The sequence below is a fragment of the Pteropus vampyrus genome, unplaced genomic scaffold (assembly GCF_000151845.1).
Source record: "Pteropus vampyrus isolate Shadow unplaced genomic scaffold, Pvam_2.0 Scaffold143, whole genome shotgun sequence".
NCBI classification, from domain to species: domain Eukaryota; kingdom Metazoa; phylum Chordata; class Mammalia; order Chiroptera; family Pteropodidae; genus Pteropus; species Pteropus vampyrus.
The window spans coordinates 3,313,012-3,329,200 of record NW_011888924.1 but is presented as its reverse complement, the minus strand read 5'-3'; the positions used below and the strand labels follow the sequence as shown (position 1 = coordinate 3,329,200).

Sequence of the window (16,189 nt, the reverse complement as noted above, 5' to 3'; positions counted from 1 at the left end):
GAATGGGTACGAGCCCTTCAAGAGCTTGAGTGCTTACACTTAGAAGAGTCGGAAGCCTCTCCATCCAGAGAGGGATCCGGCTGCAAGGTGAGGATTCGAAGGGGGAAGATATTTGACAACTAGGTGAGAATTTCTTACCAGACCCAGGATGGGATCTCAGAGAACTGGTTAAGATTTGGGAAGAAAAAGAAAAAATTGAGACTACTACAAGGTTTTAATGATAGTTGTGGTTGAAATTTTAGAAGGGGATTTAGGATGCGGGAGAAAATCAATGGTAAATATTTCTTGAGATCAAAAGAGAAAATATCAGAGGGTAGTAATGGCCTGAGGTGGGGAAGCATTCAGGCTGTCTGCCGTGTGGCCATGGAGTGAGACTGTGCCCTTGGCCTGTGTCAGTCTTCCTGGACCATTCATCGGCTGTCTGTGATGCTGGGTAACTGTGGGGACAGGATGACAGCTCAGGGCAGAGGAGCCCCTCCCTGCAGCAGTGCAGCCAAGGGTCATGTTGGTGGTAGAAATCTTCAGGTCTTGGGAGTCCTGTGATCATTCCAGACCAAGGCTCTTCCTGGTGGCAGGTTTGTAGAGAGCAGAAGAAGCAGAGGTTGTAAACAGTCATGCTGACTCTCCCCACCCCCTTTTCTCTTCTTCTTTCCCACTCTAGAACTTTCTGCTGCAACCTACGCCTTGAATTCCTAGGGTGTAAGAAGGTATAGGAGCTGCAGGGTTTTCTGAACACAGAAGGGCCAGCCCAGTACCATCTCTCCACCTTCCCCAGCTTGAGAATATGGCAGCTGCTTCAACTGCCTGGCTTGGGCTAAGAGAGACCAAGTAGAAGGCTCAAAGCAGACTCTTTACTCTCCGCACTTCAAGAAGCCAAAGGAGGGTCATGCTTGGCATTTCAGTTGGGTTTTCCCTAGGAGAGAAGCTGAATTGAGCAGTCACTGTGAACTCTGGGCCAAGCTCTCTGAGAATCGTCTTTTTTGTACTGGCTGAGTCAGCTACTGAGAGTGTCTCATGTCACAGAGCCTTGCCCACCTCTCCTACATGCACCCTCTTCTTCTCCCACAGTTATCATTGCTGCTAATGGTCAAAGTCAAATGTATGGCCACACAAGATGGGCCAGGTCCTCTCAGGCTACTTTCTGGATGTTATTTTTTGAATATTGAAATGTGCAGGTGCCTTCCCAAAAAGGCTTGGACTGGTATATTGAACCAGAAACAAATAAGCTAATGAAAGTATCAGTTCAAGAAAAAAAGATGTTGGCAGTCTGTGTAACAGCTAGAAAACTTATAAGTACCCACCTTTGGGACAACCCAGTGAATATGAACTTGTGATATCTGCTAGTTAAAAGATATGTTGTCACCTTGGGTTGATTGTGGTATACAGTATGTAAAGAAACTTGTTGAGCTAAAGCTTTGACTTCTTTGAGTCGAATATGAATCATTTGCTTTGGTTTCTGTGTATTTCATGACTCCCCCACCCCCCCATCAATGCCTTTCCATTCCTCCTCCCCCTAGTGTGAATTTGTAGCATGATTGTACAAACCTCTATGTAGAAAATGGAGATTTCTTGTTCTCTGAAATGTAAGCTCTAGCCAATCGGTCTCTGTCCCCTTTAGCTTAGTGTGTCTGAACTTACTTTCTTGTTATATATTTAAACTTTTTCTCTATACTCTAGGTTTTGTGGCATCCCATGGTCAGGTGGAGAAGAAGCTGCCCCTTGCAGATCTGTACTGTAACCATTTTTCTTTTTGAAATATTATTGCACAGGACTGATTGCACACAGGGCTTGTAATAAAATTTTAACACTGTGCTGTGAAACCACGATGGTAAATCCCCCATCGAAGGCTACTTCAAAGGCGCCTGAAAGTGGGGTGTTATATCTATGGCTTCATTTCTTGTTTCCTGAGTATATTAAACCTAATTTTTGCCCTTTCATTCTGTTTCAGCCTCCTGTATAAGAAGTACCGTATTTTCTGCCCATCATACTTTGTAATAAAACTTGAACATGTATAGATTGACTGAATTTCTTCTTGTGATGAATTCAGTTCTTCCCAGTCTGCCACTGCAGTCATGTTCCAGAGACACTGGCTGGGGGGGATAAACTTCACTCCAAGCCCATCAGTCCATCACTATCTGACAGCCTGACTCGTTACCTTTCACAAAACACAGAGAACCCACTCAGTGCCAGGGAACATGACCCTCAAGATGCTCACACTCTACCAGAGGAGACATCCACATAAATACATACTGGCAGTGTTGTACAGTAACAGGTGTGTTCCGGCTTACTGGTGGCCCCAAAGAATCACCTATGACCGGGTGGGAGCCAGAATGGGTCAGGGCAAACTTCACAAGATGGATGCTTGAACTGGGTTTTGAAGGCTGAATAGGAGTTCTCTGGGAATCAGGAAAGGCATTTAAGGCAGAGAAAATATCCGTGTACCAATCTATAGAGGCGAGAGAATGTGGTCATATTTAGAGAATTACACACTGACGTGGAGTTTTGTATGGGGAATGGTGGGAAGTGCGGCTAGAGAGGTAAGCGGGAGCCAGGTCAGACAGAATCTTTTGTTCTGTATAGAAAGTTTAGACCTTACTCCTGTATTTGGAAATTTTACATAGAAATTATGCTCAGGATTATATTTTAGGAGGCAATGAAGAAAGTGCCTCCGAGGGCAGGATGAGACAAGGAGTCAGTTCACTTGTTAAAGTGAGGAGGGAGGAAAAGCCTGAACTACGGAGCAGCAGGGAAGAGCACAGGGCACAACTGAAGAGAATGAAGAGGTGAGATGATCAGGATTCAGTAATCTATTGGCTGTGAAGGATGACAAGGAAATGGTAACTGCCAGATACTGTGGGTTTGGACGCCAGGCTCCGATGTGATGCCTAGAGTTTCCAAGTCCAAGCCAGTTTCCCAAGCCTGTGCCACTTGCCAACATGGTAGCATGGGAAGGCGCTCCTGTCCCCACTGCTGTTTGAAAGCTATGAGCCCTGGATGAATACTCACCTCATTTGTTTTTATTGTCGGTCTTTGTTCATGTTAGGCCATTTCGAGGGAAGAGAAGAAAAACAAAATGTGGTTGGTCCAGTGGGCCAGGACTTAGTGTCTGCCATGGTGTCAGAAGACATGGAGCTGGGGGTGGCAGTGGGTCTGTGAAGAGAAGTATGTACTCTGAGGGTTTAAATTTTTTGTGGCCAAATGAGTATCTGCTGGCTCTGTTAGAACTGTGCTCTATGATTTGACAACATATTTTATGGGAAATACATGATTCCTACTCTTTGGTTTTTAAGGGGAAAGCTGGGAGAGTAGTGCTGACTGTATTCATCTCAGTAGACTGGGTTGTGCAGTAACAAACCCCCAAATCTCAGAGACTGAACACGACAAAAGGGCAGATGTTTTTCAGGGTAGGCCTGGAAGTACTTATTTCTGCCCATATCTGCCAAATTTAGTCACATGATTCCAGTCTAATTATAAGGAAGTTCAAAAATGTAGTCTTCCCATGTACCCAGAAAGAGGAAATAGAGTGGTGAATAAATAGGAATGCCTCTGGCACACCATCAAATTAGCAAAGTGCCTGGACTATAACCAACGTCATCTTGTTCACTGAGAGCTGTTAGTATGGACAATGCATACTCAGACCTAATGGAATGATGCCTTCAGCCAGTCTTCAAGGCTCATTGTCAATGACCAATGGTCCTGACAACCAGGTCTATAGAGATTGTCCAGTCACCTGTGAATTTATCTTGAGACTGTAAATATTTGCTCAGACTGAGAAAGTGAAAAATCTGCCCTGCCTGCCATTCATCACAGTTAAACAGACACAGATAAAAAGCAGCTGCAAAGTTAACAGGAAATAATATTTCTCCCAAACACACACTGCAACTTAAAGTGTCACAACAATTTCCTTCTCTGAATGACTTTTTAAAATTCACTGACAAATTTTGTTCTCTAAAATCAAACTGTCAAAAAGTTTGCTGTTTGAAATTATGTAAGTAAAAATGAAGCCTTGCCATCTTGCTTGAAGAATCTAAGTCATTTTGATAGAGAAGTGGCCTTGATTTCCAGCCCACATGTACAGCTTCTGAACAAAACATTCCACATTTAACTTTGTAGTTTCCAAGGAAGTTGAACCCTGGGCCTGCTTTGCAGTCCAGAGCTGTTATTGGTTCTCTTCTTACAGTTCTGTGTTTCTTTGGGCCTATCGAACTCTATTTCATTGAAATGTCAGCTAACCACCACTCTTCCCCATTATCCTATAATAACTATCTTTTCCTTTGGTGAGATACCCCACGTCCCTCTGGTATGGCTTCCCTTGTTACAGTGACTCAGTAAGCCCAACTTTGCTGGACTACAGGTTTGCCCTGATAGACTTAGGCTGACTGGGCTAAGGCAATCTCGAACTTTGTTTTGGCCTCTAGACTCATTTGTGATTATAAATTCCCTTAATTTGCTTTTTGCTACTCACAATAACATTAAACTATGTATTTTTCCAGTTTTATTAAAATAAAATATAGTCGACATACAACATTGTATTGAAGGTGTACAGTATATATTTAAATTATAAAAAGTAATACTATATGTGAATGGCTAGTAAGCTCATGAAAAGATGCGCAACATCATTAGTCACTAGAGAAAAACAAATCGAAACCACAGTGAGACAGCATGTCACGTCCACTAGGATGGCAATGGCTACAGTCAAAAAGTGTTGGCAAGGACGTGGAGAAAATGGAAACCTCAAACATTGCTGATGGGAAAGTAAAATGATGCAACCATTTTGGAAAACAATCTGGTGGTTTCTCAAAAGTTTAAACAGAGTTTCTATAATGACCCATTGATTCTATTCCTAGGGATATATCCAAGAAAAATGAAAACATGTCCACACAAAAACTTGTACATGAATACTCATAACAGCATTATTCATAAGAGTCAAAAGGTAGAAACAACCCAAATGTCCATCAACTGAAGACTGAGTAAATAAAATGTGGTATACTAATACAATGGAATATTATTTGGTAATAAAAAGCGATTAAGTACTGATACATGCTGCAACATGGTCGAACCCTGAAAACATGCTAAGTGAAAAAAGCCAGTCGCAAAAGACAACATATTTTATTATTCCATTCATATGAAATGTCCAGAACAGGCAAACCCATAGAAGCAGAAGTAAATTGGTGTTTGCCTAGAACTAGGGAAATTGGGGAGAAATGGGGAGTGACTGCTAGTGGGTATAGTATATCTTTTGGGAATAATTAAAATGTAAAATTGATTGTAGTGAGGGCTGCACAAATCTGTGAATATACTAAAAGCCATTGTATGCTTTAAATTGATGACATATATGTGAATTATATGTCAATAAAATTGTTATTAAAAAATGAAGAACTGGGTACAGGAGTACAATCTGCTCTCAAATAATTTAATACTGTAGCAGAAACAGACAAACATTTTGATATAAAAAAGGTAAGTGCTAAGGTACAGACACACAGAAGGGTTATGTGAGCATTCAGAGTAGGTCATCTGAGCACAACTGGAGAATCTGGAGATCTATTTCAGTGGGAAATAATGTCTGAGCAGAATCTTGAAGGAAGAACAAAAATGAGCCAGGTGAAATGAGGTGGAACACAGACCAGCAAAAACACAGGAATTGGGAGAAGTACTAGGAGCAAGCTGGTGTTTCTAATCTGCAAAGTACAAGGAGAGAACTGAGCCCAAGCATCTTGGGTAATACACAACAAAAGAACAATTCATAAGTGAATTATTAGTTACAGCTAAAAATTCAGGGTGGACTCAAGGCTTTATGGAAGTGGTGACAGCTGAACTGGGTCTTGAAGCATGGTAAAGATCTTATCAGAGAGACAGAAGCAAAGAGAGTGATAAAGAATTTGTATTCAGAGTACAGTGAGTAATTCTCTCTAACCAGAGTGTAATGTAAGGACATGAGAATGGAAAAATGAGTAGATTTGAGATTATGGAGGTTTTTATATAATAAGTAACAAAATCTGCGCCCATGTACTTTGCATCCATTAACTCATTTAATCCTCACAAGGCCATTCAGCAGGTAAATAAACTGAAATCAAGTAAAGGAACTTGCCCAAGTTTACACTTAGTATAACAAATGGGTTCGAACTCACCCAGTTTAACTCCAGAGGCTGCAAACTTAAACTGTCCAGTTTTCTATCACACCAAATCCTCTGGAATTAATCTCACCAGCATGAGGAGCCACTAAAAGGTTTTTCAGCAGTTGCCACTTTGTTTCTTCTCTATGTTCTCCTAATGACCTACATTTTCTCTCTTGGGAGAGCGGAAAGAAAATGGAGAGGGGTATTTGGCTCCAGATGGCTCTTCTGATCAGCCTCCCTCTCCAGAATGACCTGTTTCATCTGAATCTCAAGCCATCCCTTGCATTTAGGGGATTCATCATTATGATTGCTGCTTCTATTTAAATGAGTTTCTTACCTTAAAGCTTCCAAGGTCTTATTTTGTGTTTTCAACGTTCCTGTATTGGTAAAGCAAGTATTGAAACTGGAGGGCAACCGAGCCCGGGGCTGGTGCTGCCTGCGCCACTCAGACTAACACAGGAGTTGGTACATTTAGGATAAGCGCTTATTGTCAGAGTACGGGTGATGTGAGAAGGCTGCAGGTTAACGCCTTAAAAAAAACTGCCTTCCTTTCTCAGTCTCTTTTAAGGTATTAAAGGGAAAATCTGGACATTATTGCGGGGACTACGTGATGGTTGGGGGTGGAGAGGTCTGTTGTGCTTCAAAGAGCTGTTTCTCTTGCGACGGTGGTCCTTCCGTGGCTTTAGCACCTCAGGAACAAAGATGGGAGTAAGCCTGGAAAGAATGCTAGACCAGAAGGATTGTGATTAGTAAGCATAAAGGCATTAATCATAAGTTGCAGAGCAACTTTCTATGGCAGGGGACATTCCAAGCTCTGGGTCAAGCCGCTGGGGACACTCTATTGTTAAGCTGTAGGGCAAGAAAAAGTGAAGCCAGGGACGCTGTGAGGCTTTTACTGGTAGTGAGGGGTGGGGATGGCGTCTCAACTGGGCCCTTCTTCAGTATCATCCTTTTTGACAGATAGCAAAGAGAAAGTTCAGAGAGACTAAATAATAGGGCAAATCACATCTCTGGGTGGCTATTTCTTTTCCCGTAAAAAGAGGTTGTTTAACTACATATTTCTTTGCAACAAAACATTTATCATTCTGAACCTGCTCAAAGTTGAGAGGCAATTTGGAAGCAAAATCAGTTTTATAACTCAGATGTATCGCTACTAGATCTCTGTAGGAAATAAAGTCCGGCAAGCTCCAGGTCACCGGGAGCCTCCACCTCCGCCAGGTTTTGAGCAGCGGAGAGGAGTGTGTACGTGTGCAGCAGCGGAACGGATTTTGCCGGCAGTGGGGACACGTTTTTACAACGGACCAGGGAAAGGAAGTGTGCTACCCCATTGAAAGGACCCATTCCTGGCTGCCGCGGGGTCAATGCGCGGTCCTTTGAGTTCGGGCTACTCCCGGCGGGCCTGACCCTTTGGGTTACCAGTGACAAGTGAAGGCGACCACAGGCTCACGGACCTGCTTGTTTTGGCAGCGGACGGGACGGGCTGACCTTGGCCCACTGCTCTTTCATTGCTTTTGGTGACCTTGGCCCAGGGTCGGAGCCAATGGCTGCTTGGGCCGCTGTCAGCCTCAGCAGGACCGCCATCCCGTGCTTGCGAGCACTAGGTCCTGGGGCCCGGTTTGCTCTTCCGCATGTCCCCCCAGCCTCCCATACTGACCCTCCCGGGTGCAGCCCCGCTCTGGGCCGGACGCTGCACCTAACCACGGTGGTCCCCGCCGGGCACAACAAGTGGTCCAAAGTCCGGCACATCAAGGGTCCCAAGGACACCGAAAGGAGTCGCATCTTCTCCAAGCTCTGTTTGAGCATCCGCCTAGCGGTTAAAGGTGAGAACCTCACTCTCAGCCACCGCTGGCTGCTGTTTCCCCTCTCTGCCTAAGGCCTTGCTTGTCTCCCGGAGCTGGGCTAAGGCCCACCTCTAGCCTCGGCCCTTCATTTTCTTAAAGACAGAGTGAATGAAAAAATTCTTTTGCAAAACACTTCTCCTCCATATCCCATACAAACACTGGATAAAGTGTTCTAAAATACCTGAGAGCTAAGTGGTGACTTGCCACTCTTTTGGGTGGGGGCAGGGCTGGAAATAATGAAATGTCTTAGCCAATAATTTTCTATCTCAGAAGGAGGCCCCAACCCTGAACTCAACAACAACTTGGCCAACATCTTAGAGGTGTGTCGCAGCAAGCACATGCCCAAGTCAACGATTGAGGCGTCGCTGAAAATGGAGGTGTGTCTTCAATTTGAGGACCTTGTTATTGATCACAGCCCCTACAGAGTCCATGTCTGGAAGGCCACCAGACATTCCTTAAGTTATCGAGAAAGGTAGCAATGTGGTTGACACCTTCAATCCAGAGCCTTCTGGTGGCTCTATCTCCATGGCCGTTATGGGAGCACAGTCAGGAATAGGATGAGTAGGCAATGTACAGAACAATAGAGCCTAGGACTGCTTAGCTGAGTTGTGAGGAGATGAGGTAGAAAGAAGGGGCACAATGTGGGGAAAGCCCCTGATGTTAAATTGAGGAAGAGGTTTGTTTTGCTGCTATTTATGTCTAAAGGAGAAAAGCCAGTAGAGAGAGAGGGTACAGATGATAGTGATGGTGGGAGGGGCAGGGATATAGAACCCAGGTGTGGGAATTGTCTTTGAGCCCAGGTGAGGGGACTCCTCTTCCTCTGGGCCAAGTGAGGGGGATCTGAGGAAATAATAATCGTCTTAATAGCTAATAGTGAGTGAGTGCTTACTCCAGGCCAAGTACTTTGATAAGAACTCTGTATGCATTTATTTTACTAAATCCTCAAAACAAGTAGAAACTGAGCACAGAAAGATTAGGCTACTTGACTAAGTCACACAGAAAATGACATACTTGAAACCATATAGTCGGTCCAGAGCCTGTGCTCTAACCTATGCCTTCATGTTGACCGTGGTGCAGACAAGGTGGTGGAGGCAGAGGATTTTCTCCCACCTGGTGGTCCCTTTCTTCCTTTGTGAAGGCAGCAGGGCAGGGTGCTTGAAGAGAGTGATGAAGGTAGGATGCATGGGCAGGGGATGAGTAGAGGCAGCATGGGAAGTCCAAATGAGATTAGTCATTAGAGTTTTTGATTGAGTGTTTAAATTTTGAGGCCATGCTATTTTCAGTGGCTCTTATGGTAAGGCACAGGTGTGTGAATTCGCATAACCAAGGGGTAGGAGCACAGGTAGATTTCGTGTGGGATAGAATGTCTTAGTGGGAGTGGTGGGGGAGGAGTGGAAACAAAGCTGGGAGATGGCTGATTGATTGTTCAGGGACCAGAGAAACAGACTTCTTTCCAAGTAAGTGATAATATTCCAAAAACCTCAAAAGTTGGTCCCATGGGCCTCCTCTCAGAGAGTGGGGACAAGAATAAAGACTTGAGAGTCTAGGCTGCACCCAGAGAGCCCATCTCATGGAGTCAACTTTGTGATGGTGGTGTCAGTGACTCTGGGCTGGCATGCAGGAGGGAAAACAGGAAAACAGGAAAATGTGCTTGTGTTGTTTTTGCAGAAAACGAAGGGCGTTTATTTGTTGTATGAGGGTCGAGGTCCTGGTGGCTCTTCTCTGCTCATTGAGGCATTATCTAACAGTGGCTCCAAGTGCCATTCGGACATCAAACATATCCTGAACAAGAATGGGTAGGTGTGTGTCTGGGGAGAGTGAAAGGGGGTGGAGTCTCTAGGTTCTAATTCTGTGTAAGGAAAGTACTGTTGTTCCTGGTGGTGGTTCAGGTTTACCACACATTTCGTCCTTAGCAGAATCCAAATGGGATAATTCACTCTTCCTTAATGTATTCTGTACTGGGCAGGATCCAAAAGACTTTTTCATCAGGTGTAGAAGGGGCTTCTTTTCCCATTATCCCATCTGTAGCCTTATAATGTCCAGATCTTAAATGTACCAGCAGGACTGGAATCCAAATGGCACAGGAATTGATGAGCAAAGTCTTTGCATCCTCTAGACTTCAATCAGGGCATAAAATAGAGGGTGGGGACATGTCTGGATTATTTCCTTGCCCAATGGTAGCTGCATCTTCTTCGGGAAGAGAGCTGCTCCATGTCTGTGTATATTCCAGAGGCTGGGTGGGACAGACAGTACCGTGCAGTGCTTTGTGGAGGCTGAGTGTCTAAAGGCATTGGTGCTGGCCCATTTCATTTCCTATCAGGGGAATGATGGCTGAAGGAGCTCGCCACTCCTTTGACAAAAAGGGGGTGATCGTAGTTGGAGTGGAGGACAAAGAAAAGAAAGCAGTGGACCTAGAGCGTGCCCTGGAGCTGGCGATTGAAGCAGGAGCTGAAGATGTCAAGGAAACTGAAGATGAAGAGGAAAAGAACATTTTTAAAGTGAGTATGAAGCCGTAGTGTTTGACGGGCTTCCGAGAGTGTCCTGACAGCCATGCGACGGCATGCCTCTCTTGGTTTCTTTTTTCCTGCACCCAGGGTACAGGTAAGATAAAGAGTTCACATATTGCACAAAACTTTATTAAGTGAATGCTAGATAGGACTTACTCTACTGAGGACCACGAGAAGGATTCCAAACACTGAAAACTATATCTCTGCCAGTGAAGGGCTTAAACCCAGTGATACATTACAATAGTTCCATTCAGATTTTGCAATGTTCTGTCCGATTTGTCCTGTTATCTCCTGGCTCCTCATCTCCCGACTTTCCTTTGTCTCTAGTTTATTTGTGATCCCTCTTCACTGCACGAAGTGAGGAAGAAGCTAGACTTCCTGGGCTTGTGTCCTGTGTCCTGTACACTAGAGTTCATCCCCAACACAAAGGTGCAGCTGGCTGACCCTGACTTGGAGCTGGCCGCCCACCTCATCCAGGCTCTCGGCAGCCACGAGGACGTGATCCAGGTCTATGACAACATTGAGTAACCAGACTGCACGTGTCTCCCGGCTCCTTCCTAGACAACTGGTAGCTCATTCTGGAGTCCTGGTTTCTGCAGCGTCCTCTAAGACAAAAGCAGGTCAGGGGTCTAACAAGTTTTGGGGCACAAGACCTGCAGCTTTGTGGCCAACGGAATTTCCATACTTCTCTGAGGCCTTTTTGTCAGCTCTCTGGTGTCTCAGCCCTCCTGGATGAGTTCCCTCCTTCCTCCTAGATGCAGACTGGGGCCAGTCAGCTGGTCAGACTCTGGTTCCGGGAAGCTGGCCCTTATGGGGATGGTAGGTGTTCTGAGGGCCCACATACTAGAAACTGCTCTTAAATAATAACAGTGGTTGATCTGGGTTGCTGTATTGTTGTATGGCTCTTGAGTTTTTCTGGGTTTGTGTCCAGCTTTTTGGACCCTCTTGACTTCCTTTCAAGACTCTAGGCCTAGTTCTTCTCTTCCAATCCCAGGACTGTTGTTTATGTTTTTTGATTGTCTGTAGAAATGTAGCTCCCTCTAAGTACTCTGTGCTCTAAAGATGGTCTAATGGCCTAAACCTATCATTCATTCATGCAACTAATATTTATCAAACACCTACTATGTACCAGGAACTGTACTTATCAAGAGCACAAGGTTTTCAGTTGATGCCCTTTGTTAGATCCTACTCTGAAATGTGGACCCTCAGAGGAAAGACACAGGACTGATCTCTACTGGAGCTATCCTAGGGCATTGCAAGCTGCTGTGTATGCATCGTTCTCTCCATGTGGCCTCTGTGCCCTTCTTCTGCCAGGGACCTTAAGGCTCTAGCCCAATAGGAAATCAGGTGCTATTGATAAAGGACTGCCAAGTCCTGCTTTGCCCAGGCCTCTGTGTGTTGTGAGATTTGCCCAGATGGACCTGTCAGCAGATTGGGCTGTGCTCAGGAAAGGCTGTACCAAGCTGGTTTTGAAAGCTGCTTGGTCCCCAGAATGCCCAGCCCTAGCTCCTTTTCATCCCTGATGCCAGATGATGGGGCACTGGCAACTGGAGAAGAAACAAGAACAGAAGGAGGGGTGAAAGCTGAGCCAGAAGCCTGGCTACATGGGAAATAGGGCCCTTGATGCCTTTTGCTCCTAAGAGTTACTTCTGGGTTTAGAGAGATCAGGAGTGGCAACCACCTGTGCTGGAGCCCATCAAACATGTCGGGCCTGGAGGAGTTTTTGATCCCTGTTATTCACCTACTTATAAGTTGTTTAAGCCAGTTCTGAGATAAGAACAATTTTCCTGAAGAAGCTTTAGGTAAATAAGAATGGAAAAGAAGTAAAACCAAATTAGTTATAAATGATAACTTCAGCTTCTAGGAAAAACAGATTACTAGTTCCACGACGAGTTCAACAGCTGGAAAGTGAAGCCTAGGGGGAGGAAAACCAATGAAATAATCCATGATCCTGCCAAAGGACATGCTGTTATACCTCTATGCTCTTATATCTCATTTCATAATCATGCTACTACTACTCTTTGAGATTCTTCAGGTTTTACAGGAGATAACTCATCCAAATATCTGAATAGCACATCATTAAAATAGGGCAACTTAAAGTTTAAGTGCTGCTTCATAATTTGTAAGATACTTTCATATTTTATTTATCTTATTTCCACACAAAAATAGTTATAAAATAGGCCAGGTATTTATGCCCAAGTAGGTGTGAACAGGTCTAATACTACATCTTGTACTGAGAGACCTTGATTTTTAAAAGAGCTGTTTTGTAAATGTTGAATGTAAATTAATTTGGAGGAACGTGATCATTTTTTAACTAAGGAAGTCCACTCTGGAAGAGAACTTGCCTACTCCTGTGGAGTAGTCCTCTAATCTAATAGAATTTGTTAATATGTATTCTTGTGTAACCAATTTTCTTATGTCAAGGCATACTGGACAGCTCTGCACTGACCCCTGGTGGTGCCTTACAGTCTTTTCTGCAGTTATTATGAGACAGGCAGAAACGAAACCTTACTTGAACCTGCTCTGCCTCTAGATCTGGTAAAGAGACCCTTAGCTATATAGGCTAGTTAAATAACTATTTAACTGAATCGTTAAATAAGTTATTCTTTCTGAGTTATTCTTTCGCTAGATATTATTTTTCAAAGAATATTTTGTCAGCAAATATTTACAATATAATGTTAAATAGAAAACAAAGATGTAAAACTGTAATAATGTATGGTCCACATTTTAAAATAGCTATCATACCATCATAAAGACTAGAAGGAAGTATACCAAAATGTCAAAACTGGTTATCTCTGGATGATGATGTTCTAACTGAGTTTTATTTTCTATAATCATGTATTACTTTCATCAGGGGAAACTTTTTTTTAAAAAAGAAAACTAGTTGTATTATTGTCCAACTAGGGAGACAGTATGTGAGAGGGTGGAAGTCAGGCATACTTTAAAGTCAAAAGAATGGGATCTGGTCCTGGCTTGCCTTTGTCTTATTTTTGCATTGTCTTAGCAATACAGAATCATTCAGCAGCTTGTGGCTGGCTTGGGTTCACTTTCAGGTGTCATTTCAGTGAGATGGAGGTATCTGTAATAGGCTCTGTCCATAGTCTTGACTCTTACAAGGAGCACTAACGCGGTGTGTACCTGCTCCCCCTCTGCCAGAGGCCCTGGCTGAATCAAACAGGAACAGTGAAGGCTCTGCCTCCAGCCCATTATGGAGATTCAACCATGGGGTTGAATTACTCTTCTGTCTCTGAAACAGTAGTCAATAAAGCTTTAAATTCTACGAGACCCCACTTCTAGTCTTATTCAAATCCCCAGAGACTCCTCTGGTGACATTCTGTGAAGAAAAATGAGCCAGTAGGTCTAGCAAAAGAGTGTTATGACAGCTACACTAGTTTTGACTGAAATTGCCTTCTTAAAGTAAAGTAAAAGTAAAAAAATTTTTACTTTTTCCTCTTTTTACCTTTCTTTTGTCTATGCAAGAAAGGTAATATTTATTGTTTTTTTTTTTAAAGGCATACCTTATCAAAATATATAATAAAAGTCCCATGTAATCCTACTTCCTAAGATACAACCATCATTAACCATCTATATTATTCTACTCATTGGAACCAATCTGCTGGGGAACAATTCTGCTATTTGTGAGTAACCTTGGACGAGAACTTAATCTCTGCACTTATTTCTTCAACTATAAAATGGGGACAATAGTACCTATTTCATAGGACTCTTTTGAGAATTAAATAAGTTAATATATGTTAAGCACTTACAGAATTGCCTGGTGATAGAAAGTGTTCAATAAGTTTTGGCCTTTCCCCCGCCTTCACAATATATCCTGGGCACCTTTTTGGTATTAATATGAAGAAGTCTGCTTCATTCTTTGTAGTAGCCACATAGTATTTTATTGTATTTATTACCGTGCCATAATTTATTTAACTAGTCTTCTATCAAAGGATTGTCTGTCTTACAAAAGATGCTGCAGTGAACATTCTTTACCTTTACTCACTTGCAAAGTATTTAGGATACATTTATAGAAGTGGAATTTCAAAATGAAAAGCAATTTTTCTTTAGAAGTAAATATCAATAATATATAAACATTTTCATTGCAAAAAATCTATAATTTGTGTATCATTCCTCAACAATGCAGATAAACTAACGTTGAACTGGTAATCTGAATATATTCCACTTTACCCCTGAATTAAAAGAATTTTCATTAAATCAGGTGATAGGTTTGTTGGTTTCTTTTTTTACACTGAATTCATCCAACTATCCCCTAAGATTGATCATTCATTTGTATTTATTGTTCCCTGTCATGTGTCTAAGTATCCCTATGCTCTTGAAAGAAGGAAAGTATGTAGCTGGTGTCTCATTGGGCTGCTAAATGGGACCAGCACTTTCTGAGGCTCTGCACACTGATTCTTGGGGTTAGATATGGTTCAGGTGCTTAAATAGGAGCATCTACTCAGTGTAAAAACCAGGGGAACAGACTGGAGAAGGCATGGCCCAGCTGGGATGCTTCACAGCAGGAAATGAAGAGTGAGGAAGGAAACAGCATACAGAAAGAAGACAAATACATAAAAGGGCACACACACCTGTGGAAATTACATTCACTTGCTAACATCCCCATTTGAGGTTCACTTATTGAACAAATATTTTTTCGAATGTGCTATAGAAGATGGTAGGCATGCCAATTTGACGCAGCTTCTGTCTTTATGCTTCCTTAAAGGCAATTACAGTAGAGTATGACAAGTGCTTTGATAAAGAAAGTACTAGGTGCTCTGCTATCCAGATTTGGGGGTATCTGGAAAGGTTTCATGGAGGCAGTGATGTTTAGACTTAGCTCTTCTCTGAAAGAAGGGTGGAGGGCAAGAATGGAAAAGAGTATTTGAAAGAGAGAAAATAGCACATGCAGAGGTATAGAGCCAAGAGTCATGTTTGAGGAACTGCCAGTGGTTCCATGTGGCCAGAGCATAGAATTTGAACGGTGGGGTTGGTAGAGGTAGGAAATAAAAAAACTTGTGGCCAAAGAAGGAATGGCCTTCTTAGCAACATTCACATATTCAATTTATCCTAAGGGTGATGGAAAACTAAAATTTTTAAGTGGAGCATGACAGGATCAGGTGTCTGTTTTGAAAAGATCACTCTGTGATGTGAGCACACATACATAATCTAAGTAAATGACTTTGGTGGTTTGAACTAGGATGGTGCAGCTGGGAATGGGAGAGGAGTGGACAGGTTGGGGCCATGGTCAACATTAGATGAGGGGGAAGGGAATGGAGAGGAAGAGCTCTCCAAGTTAGATAGCTCAAAGGTATCCAACTTGGAGAATGAAGATGGACAACGGAAATACAAAACTAGGAAAAAAATAATTCAATTTGGGCCTGTAGAATTTGAGGTGCCTGTGGGATACTCAAGGGGTGATTGCTCTGGAGCTCAGAAGAAAGTCCAGTATGATAACTACAGCATGGGAACAGTTGAGATGGCTGGTTAAGGGACTGACACAATGGAAATAAAGTCCTCAAAGAAAGCAGTTGCTAGAAAGGTAGAAGGAAAATCAGAAGGCTCTTTTCAGCTAAAGACTTTAGTAGTTGTACTATAGTTCTCTACTATGTGCAAAGTACTATTCTAAGTGCTGGGAATAGGGCAGTGAACAGAACAAAATTCCTGATCCTATACAGCTTATGCTCATTGTAGTTGGAGGAAAGACAAGTAAATATATAAATCAGGCACT

At 43.0% G+C, this 16,189-nt stretch overlaps 2 protein-coding genes across 4 annotated transcripts in view; both read left to right on the top strand.

Moving 5' to 3' along the window:
- DCAF7 (DDB1 and CUL4 associated factor 7) overlaps positions 1-2,025 on the top strand; it is a 25,059-nt gene extending 23,034 nt beyond the window's left edge. The window contains exon 8 of the transcript XR_896378.1: positions 1,949-2,025. The gene's annotated coding sequence lies outside the window, so the exon portion shown is untranslated. The remainder of the gene's footprint in view (positions 1-1,948) is intronic.
- Positions 2,026-7,405: 5,380 nt separating this feature from the next.
- Positions 7,406-14,680, top strand: LOC105297733 (translational activator of cytochrome c oxidase 1). 3 transcript variants are annotated; one of them, XM_023535627.1, is made up of 5 exons: positions 7,406-7,936; positions 8,231-8,334; positions 9,626-9,753; positions 10,278-10,455; positions 10,792-14,680. In XM_023535627.1, exons 1-5 carry the CDS (start codon positions 7,657-7,659, stop codon positions 10,990-10,992), a joined length of 891 nt encoding a protein of 296 aa, XP_023391395.1. In that variant the 5' UTR covers positions 7,406-7,656; the 3' UTR covers positions 10,993-14,680. The 3 variants fall into 3 exon arrangements, with proteins under 3 accessions (XP_023391395.1, XP_023391396.1, XP_011366857.1); XM_023535628.1 differs by having other exon boundaries at positions 7,407-7,936; positions 8,228-8,334; positions 13,977-14,680; XM_011368555.2 differs by having other exon boundaries at positions 7,411-7,936; positions 8,228-8,334.
- The last annotated feature ends 1,509 nt before the right edge of the window (positions 14,681-16,189 follow it).